This window comes from Octopus bimaculoides, chromosome 7 (genome assembly GCF_001194135.2).
Source record: "Octopus bimaculoides isolate UCB-OBI-ISO-001 chromosome 7, ASM119413v2, whole genome shotgun sequence".
Lineage (NCBI taxonomy): Eukaryota > Metazoa > Mollusca > Cephalopoda > Octopoda > Octopodidae > Octopus > Octopus bimaculoides.
The window spans coordinates 44,485,994-44,495,008 of record NC_068987.1 but is presented as its reverse complement, the minus strand read 5'-3'; the positions used below and the strand labels follow the sequence as shown (position 1 = coordinate 44,495,008).

General features: G+C 34.9%; 1 protein-coding gene across 1 annotated transcript in view; it reads left to right on the top strand.

Moving 5' to 3' along the window:
* Positions 1–9,015, top strand: part of LOC106868606 (eukaryotic translation initiation factor 3 subunit L-like) — a 43,096-nt gene that overhangs the window by 8,481 nt on the left and 25,600 nt on the right. The window contains exons 4-9 of the mRNA XM_052969414.1: positions 1,835–1,911; positions 4,555–4,616; positions 5,695–5,764; positions 6,599–6,672; positions 7,258–7,338; positions 7,489–7,579. Coding sequence (XP_052825374.1) covers positions 1,835–1,911; positions 4,555–4,616; positions 5,695–5,764; positions 6,599–6,672; positions 7,258–7,338; positions 7,489–7,579 — 455 coding nt within the window. The remainder of the gene's footprint in view (positions 1–1,834; positions 1,912–4,554; positions 4,617–5,694; positions 5,765–6,598; positions 6,673–7,257; positions 7,339–7,488; positions 7,580–9,015) is intronic.

Sequence of the window (9,015 nt, the reverse complement as noted above, 5' to 3'; positions counted from 1 at the left end):
GAAAGGCGACATATATATGTGTGTGTGTGTGCGTGTGTGTGTTAATCTTTGGTGAATGTTAACTTTATGTAAATTTGAATTCAATTGATGTTTCTTTCTGACTCCAGAGGAATAAATAAGAAAATCAACCTTGATATATTACAATAAAAATGCACTTGCATTAAATTATATTCTAGGATAATTTCTTTTTCAAAAATATAAATATGCTTCGATATTAAAAAAAAAAATTTCTTTACTGTCATAATAATTTACATCCATTCTCCATGCTGGCATGGGCTGGCATGCTGGAAGGCTGTGCCAGGATCCAGTCTGATTTGGCATGGTTTTCTATAGCTCGGTGTCTTTCCTAACACCAACCACTCTGAGAGTAATGGGTGCTTTTATATGCAACTGGCATGGGTGCAATTTGCATGATACCATTATCTGCCACAACTGCAATTTTGCTCGGTTTGATGGGTTTTCTTCTCAAGCACAACATAATGCCAAAGGTCTTGACTGTTGCCTCTGTGAGGCCCAGCACTCGAAAGGACCTCAGCCACTTTGCCTCCATGAGGCCCACTGCTTGAAAGGAACTCAGCTGCCTCACCTCCGTGAGGCCCATTTAAAAGGAATTCAGTCACTTTGCCTCAATACAGCTCAAGAGCTTGGCCACTTTTCAACCATGAGGCTCAGTGCTCAAAAGGAACTCAGCCACTTTGCCTCCTTGAGGCCTGCTCGAAAGGAACTCGGCCACTTCACCTCCATGGTTCCTGCTCGAAAGGAACTCAGTCACTTTGCCTGGTGTTCAAAAGGTTGGTTTTTTTTCTTTACATGCCACCAGCACAAGTGTACTTGGCATGACAGGTTCTCTTCAGTAGAGCACATCGCCAAAGGTCTCTGTCACTAGTCATTGCCTCTGTGAGGTTCAAAGTTTGAAGGTCATGCATCACCACCTCATCCCATGTCTTCCTGGGTCTACCTCTACCACAGGTCCCTTTCACAGTTAAAGATTGGCTCTTCTTTATGCAACTGTCCTCGTCCATACACATCACATGACTATACCAGGACGGTTGTCTCTCTTGCACACATCTGATTCTTCTTATGCCTAACTTTTCTCAAGATGTTTGCACTCTGTTGAACATGCTCACTGACATTGCACATCCATACTGGCTTCATTTCTCTCAAGCCTACGCATGTCCTTGGCTGTCATAGTCCACATTTCACTGCCATGCAGCATAGCTGTTCACACACAGACATCAAACAATCTACCTTTCACTCTGAGAGAGAGGCCCTTTGTTGTCAGCAGGGGTAGGAGCTCTCTGAACTTTGTCCAGCCTAATCTTATTCTCACAGCTACGCTCTCAGAACAACCACCTCCACTACTAACCTGGTTGCCTAGATACCGGAAGCTATCTACTACCGCTACCTTGCTTCCCTGGTAGTTGATAGATATCTATTTTCCACATTTTTTCAGCATTTATTATACCTGTGCACCTTCCGCATATAAAAGTTAGTTTCTCTGTTAATCTTCCTTTGATGTTGCTGCACATTTTGTGTGTCTAAAGCTTACACTGGGTGCATCTTATGAAGTTACTTCTACCTACACCTTTTCTACAGATTGAGCGGGGCCATCTACCTGAGGGAGGGGAAGATCCACCTGTCAGTTAAAGGAGCTATTTTTAATTGAGCTATATAATACAATTTCCCAGTGGAACAGTAAAGTTAACTGAAGCCAGAAACTAGTTATTACAATACTTATGCTGTTTTCCTAAGGACTAGAAGTAGGTGTGTTCATAGAACTCTTCCACACCAAGATCATATGTGTGCGGTTCAAACAGACTATTTCATTTTACAGATTCAATAAGTTGACTGACCGTTACTTCCGGAACACTCCCTGGCCAGAAACTGCAGCAGTGTCAAATATTGTGAATGGTAAGTGAAAATGCCTTGATTTTTACCTTGGTTAACCCTTGGTCTACCAGAGAAAATGTATGTCACTAATTACCAACTGGGTCCAATGGACCCAGTATTTTTCTTTTAATTAAATTTTATTCAGACTACCACTATTTCTTAGCTACATTATATATGCTATCAGGTGAATGAAGAATTATTGTTTCTCAGAAATTTTAATAAAAAAGATACAGCTTACAGAATATAGTATAAATTTTAAAAATGACAAAAATACTGAATCACAGCTCTTCATGGCAGTGAATGCAGACAACATTGGAATGTTCTTGGCAAACATGGATATTACAATTCTTACATGTAGTACAAGTTTTCCTGTCTTTTTTTGGGCCACACAAAGAACACCTTCCTTTTTTCTTTGGCTGAGTAATCTCAAATGAAGTTGAAGATAGTCTTCTTTTCTTGTTTGGTTGAGAAATGTTAGCGGAACAAGAAGATTGTTTGAAATGTTCGTTCCTTTCCTAACTGAATTAGGCACTGTCTTCTTTTATGTTTGAAACTTTGCAAGCGAAGCTGTTTAGCAACAATGAAAGCATTCACTGCACTTATATCAATCAATTTTTCAAATATAACCATAGGCCATCTTCAAGTCATTCTTTGAGGGTATTTACTCCTCCTTTTGTTTTGTTGTAACATTTTACAACTTTAGGGTTCTTTCTAGCACTTTTTGAATCAATTGAAGGCTGAGAGCACATTATACTCATAAGGGTGACTACATAATTTTTCTTGGGACAAAAAGATAGGATCATAGAATCCTTTTGAAATCCAAATATTGTGCTGTTAATTTCTCTTTCTTTTCCATTTGCGAAATCACTTGGAAGTTCAACTCTGTTCTTTCTAATTGTTCCAACTAAAGTAGTTTTCATGCTAAGCAGCTTTTGAGCCAATCCTTGACTTGTTAAAAAATTTATCACAAGTTATATTAGCCTGACTGGCTCCCATGCCGGTGGCACGTAAAAGGCACCCACTACACTCTCGGAGTGGTTGGTGTTAGGAAGGGCATCCAGCTGTAGAAACATTGCCAGATCAGATTGGAGCCTGGTGCGGCCTTCTGGCTTGCCAGTCCCCAATCAAACTGTCCAACCCATGCCAGCATGGAAAATGGATGTTAAACGATGATGATGATATTGTAACCAGTATTTTCAAGTTCTTTTACTAGGTCTTCAACAACTCTTGAACTTTGATTTGTCTCTCTCCCTTTTACTGGGTCTTTTCCAGTGTAGATTTGCATTTTCCAGACATAAGATGCTTCACTGTCGCATATTGCCCAAATTTTGATTCCATATTTCCCTGGTTTTGAAGGAATATATACCCAGAATGGGCTGTGCCCTCTGAATGAAATTAATTTTTCATCAACTGTCATGCATGAACTTGGAACATATCCATCTTGCAAATTCTGATTCCACGTTTCGAATACTTCTCTTATGGGCTCCAATTTATCATCACTTCTCTTTTTTCTTCTTGCACTAGCATCATCAAAAACGCAATACTTGTAAAAACTGTTGAAATCTTCCCCAGCTCATATTGGGCAGCCATCTTCTTAAATCCATAACTGTGTGACATTTTCATGTTTAGATTTATAAACACCTATAAGAATAATCAGTCTAATAAATTTCTTTAGTTCAGAGTGATCAATTTCCCTTCCATTTATTTTTGTAAACAACCTGACCTTCAACATTTGTCCATTTACAAATTACTTCAAGAAGATTCTGGTGTATAAAGATAGTAAAACATGTTTAAATGCTATCGCAAGACCTTTTAACAAAACGGGATGGTCCACAATCTTGGTGCACAATATTGCAAGATTCCTATTGTTTTTTAGTATCTTCATCATCTGATGACACAGAACCTAAACTGTCCAGCACACAATCACTTTCACCATCATCTTCAGAGCAATAGAAGGAATCATTACTATCTTCTTCCCATTCTTCATCTAATTCCAACAATCTTTTCGATATTTGGTCTTCACTCAAGTTTTCACATCTAGGCATATTGAAAAGCACAACTGAACTATATGAAACTTGATAGCAGACCAAAGACAGATATTGCTCTCATATATTTATACTCTCCTGAAAGATGATGCAATATATTGTAAGAATTGCATTGTCATATAGAAATATTGCATCACCTAGCAGATAAAAGGTGATACAATACCACACAAATTTATAGTAAAATTTTCGTAATTTCTCCTGTTTTATCTAAAATTCAGAAGATAAATTGAATACAATTTTATCTATTTTATATCTGATAAATATCTAGGAAGATGATATTTGATACTGCTTTTATTCTGTTTAGAATGACAAAAGTATTGTCTGAATTTAATTCGGGGGTCCAATGGATCCATATGTTAATTAATGTATAAAGTGAAATTTTCTAGCTTTTATAAACATATGGAAAATTTGCTATTTGACACCTAAAAGAGAGTTGAAAAAATAAGTCACAAGAAATCAGCAGAATCAAATAATTTAAACAGTAGGAAAAAGCAACTGAAAAAACTGAAATGGACCCATTGGTAGACAGAAGGTTAATGCAAATTGTATATGCTTAATGAAATTGGAAATATGCATATATGTTTACACACAGCATATTTATTTATTTATTTATTTACAGATGAACTATTTCTCACCTTGTACAGAGAGCTCTACTATCGTCATTTGTATGCCAGAGTTCCAGTAAGTACAAACACAGTTTTATTGTTTGAATAAATGACTGAAACATTCCAAATTACTTTGTTGTTCAACTGTTGTATTCTCTTTTAGAACATTTGATTAATTTAGGGGAGAGACAAAATAGTAACAGTTGACTGAATTTTTAGTCACATTGTTAGCCATTTTCAGAAGACAATTAGTGAATCCATTAACTCTTGCCTTCTGAGAAATAACAAATAACTAGAATTCATTGAAGCTTGTGGTCATCTGTGTTGACAAAAAAAGTTTGAGATGTGAGCTCAAGAATTTAGAGCTTTTCAAACTTACACAAACATAACATTATCATTGCTTAAGTCAAAAAATTTACAAATTTTAAAGAATAAAAAGTTTTGAATGGTACAACAATGCACTATAATACAAAAAATGGACTATATACCTGTTGTAATTTAGTTATCTAGAGTCCGATATTTCGGAATACAATTCCTTCTTCAGATATTCTTAGATGGAGTCTCTGCTATAAACTGTTTTCCAACGGCTTTTCTTTATTTTCGGAAGCGTCTCAGTAGTGGTCTCACGAAGCTCCTTCCGGGATCCCTCATGAGAAGTGCGTGAAGTCGGCTATGTTTCAATCTCGTGTGTGTTGGTAAATCTGTAGCGCTGCTTCTAAGCTATGTGTTATACATGAAGCTTCTCTTTTTTTTTTTTTTTTTTTTTTTTTTTTTTTTTTTTTTTTTTTTTTTTTTGATATAAACAATATATGAGCATGTTATTAAGAATTAACCTACACACATCCAGATGTAGCTAAATAATATATTGATTACCAACCTCCAGCCTGTTGTTAATTTGGGGTCCTAATCTGTGTATGAGTAAAGCTTCCTTAATTCTTAAATTACCCAAATTTCTTTCATTGGCTTCAATTGTGACTGTTATGCTTTTGTTAGTGTTCCGGCATCTGTCTGTAGATCAGTGTGTATATAACTGTTGATGATTAAAAAATGAATAAAAATATATATATATATATATATATATACTGCCCTTCAGGATAAATAGTTTTATTAATATATTTAGAAGAAATTCAACCAAATCTTATTGTTTCTTGCAGACAAAAACAACATTGCAGCATAGAATTGATTCCTATTTCAACTACTGTAGTCTTTTCAATTATATTCTGAGTAAGTATATTTATATCTTTGCTTGATTTTTGGTCTGTACCCCTCAGTAAGCTGTCTGTAAAGACATTTGCAATTGAAATTTTGATAAAACTGAAACACTGAGAAGTGTTCTATATAATTTTCAGTAGTAATTACGAAATAATTTTGCTTGCTTACTTGTATAATATTTAACTAGCAGTACTCATCGAAATTCTATGACCCTTTTTGTGGTACAGTGTTAGACATAAACATCTCACCTCTTAGTAATAATATCCTGTCATTTCTTTCATAATCCTTTGATTAATTTCCCAGGGTAAAAGTAGCTTGATCTAGCTATTATATACTAAATTTGCATATCAAGTTACTTATAATTGTGAATTGGGTTTTTAACTGGTCGCCATAAGAAATTTCCATTGCAACTAAATGCATAAACCAGTAATATAGTGTTTTATAAGGAATAGTAGAACAATAATCTCTTGAATATGATTGGCTGTCAGCAAGCATTCTTATTTGCACAAATTATTTTGTTATCGATCAGGACTTAAAGGATTTATAGTATATGTGTGATGTTGCAAAGATGTGAAAGTAGAACTGGAGCGACTGAAGTATCAAAGATGTATTGTTATATTGTAGAGAAACATGAAATGGAAGATTTGTATCTTGTGTGTATGGTAGACGGTTATAGACATGAAATAACTCATAAAACAAGCCTAGTTTACTCTCACACACACACACACAAAAAAAAAACTCCTAGTCAGCCAATCTAATAATCTGGTTCTTTAAATGTCAACATCCTAAAAGTGCCTTAAATGTTCTAGTATTAAACTTTTTGTTATTAATTTCCTGTGTCTCTAGACGATAATGAACCGGTTCCTTTGGATTTACCTAACCAATGGTTATGGGACATCATCGATGAGTTTATTTATCAGGTAGGCCTACTTCAAAACATATGTATATACTTTTCTTTTTCTTTTCTTGTACCTATCATTGAAAGGAGTTCCTTTCAAGTTGTTTTATCCCAGGCAGATTTTCTATGGCCAGGTACCTTTCCAAGCAAGGTAATATTTCCTCATAGCCAGACTGTTTTTCTGGAAGATTAAAATCAAAGGTTGCCCATCGTTGTCATCATTTAATATCCATCCTCCATGCTGGCATGGGTTGAGTGGTTTGACAGGACTGGAGGACTGCATCAAACTCCAATGTATGTTTTGGCATGGTTTCTACTGCTGGATGCCCTTTTTTAAACCAACTACTTTAGAGTGTACTGAGTTTTTTTTTTCTTGTGACATCAGTGCTTGTGAGGTTGCCAAGTAGCTCACAAGACCCCTATAAAGTTCAAGTCCCAAACAGCCTAATTTCCCTCATCACATTGGCTGTTATCAAATATACGAAAAAAGTATATGGGAACAACTGACCAACGATAAATAATTTTTTGTGGCAAGAAGCATGTTTGGCCTAACAAAGATATTAATGCCAGAGATGATTTATTCACTCAATATTTTCTTCTCTTACAGTTTCAGTCATTCACAATCTATAGATCTGCGATTGAACAAAGAACACCTCAAGAGAAAAGTGCATTGCAGAGAAATCCTAAGGTTAGTTTGATCTTTATTATGTTTTGTGTATTTGTAAGAATTTTACAAAATAATTTCTACAGTGTCTGTGCATACACATACTATACTTTTTTGTATAGCATCTTGTTTTTTGAAAGCTTGCTTCTTCATTGTCTTTACTGTTTGTTGTAGGTTTGGAATGTTCACAGTGTCCTTAACGCTCTTCATTCCCTTGTTGAGAAGTCCAATATCAACCGTCAATTAGAGGTATACACTAGTGGCGGTAAGTTCTGTTAAATTTTATTAATCTTTGTAGAAATTTTTTTACCATGGAATATATTCTTTGTCTTTAAAGTCTGAGCTAATGGCAACATTTACAATTTCATTGAGCACACACTTTCTGTACAATTAATTATTCTAATACAGGGGTCACCAAACTTCTTATATCATTAACCTCTTTATGGAATCATAAATGACTTACTGCCCCATCATATAAATTTCTAAAATAACATTGAAAGCTGTAATAAAGAAAAAATTTCTTGATTAAAGGCAATAATTCCTTTATTCTTTGAACATAACCACATTTTAATAAGAAATATTTTAAGAAATTTAATGAAAATACGTAACAAAATTGATAAAAGAACATTAAAAACTATGTGCTTAGTGATTGCTAGTTATTACATTGATATTTGACTGGAAATTTGTGAGTTTTAACCTAAGTTACTGCCCTCCTGCAGAGTCATTCAATTTCTCTCCATTAAAAACTGTGATATCTTCATAAATCCTGTGCACTTGTCCTTAATTGGCTCACCAATTGGCCACATGGCATTGCATATTTATTTGGTGTGTTCCAACAATGCAATATCTGTTAAGGCATTTTGAGTTTCCATATATTTCAGATGGATCTTTTAAAAATTGAATGTTATTTATGTTGCAAAAACAGTTTTCTAATAATTCAGCACCCTTAATGCTCAAAATTGTTTCAAGTGTTTATCAACTTCTTGGATACCAGATAAAATGATATAAAGGCTAAACTTTTCTCCTTAATACATTTACAAGTAGCTATGATATACACTTTGATTTGCTTCATATAACTATCAGTGGAGAAAATATTCCAGTTTAAGTGTAAGAAAAGAACTGTCATAGTGTTATTTATTTTTAAGACCACATTTTTAAATACATTTCATCATATGGCAGAGATCTCTGAAGCTTGCCCATATGATGCACAAAAAGGCAAAATAATAATAAATGTCTGTGTTCTTGTTAAATATTGAATATCATTGTATTTATCTGGCATTGGTTTGGTACTTGTCTCTCAGACACAGTCTCTGCTAGCAGTCAAAACTCTCTTGAGATACACTGATACATACATTCTTGTCTAATCATCTTGCATCCTGTGGGCACATTGTGACACTTTGCCATCATTATTTTTCTTTCCAGTTCCATCCACAATATTCCCACCCACTATTATATAATGTGAGGTAGCCATATATTTTCTCTGCAGCAAGAAACCTGTTATTGTCTCTTCTTTCATACTTTAACTTCTCAATATCTTGCATAAATCTGCCTCCATTTCTGTTATATTCAAATTCAATCAAGAGGGTTCTTTAGTCTTGCAAGTTATATGGCAACCTCACTGGTTCTGGCGCCATGCAAAAACACACACACACACACACACACACACACACACACACACACACACACACACACACACACACA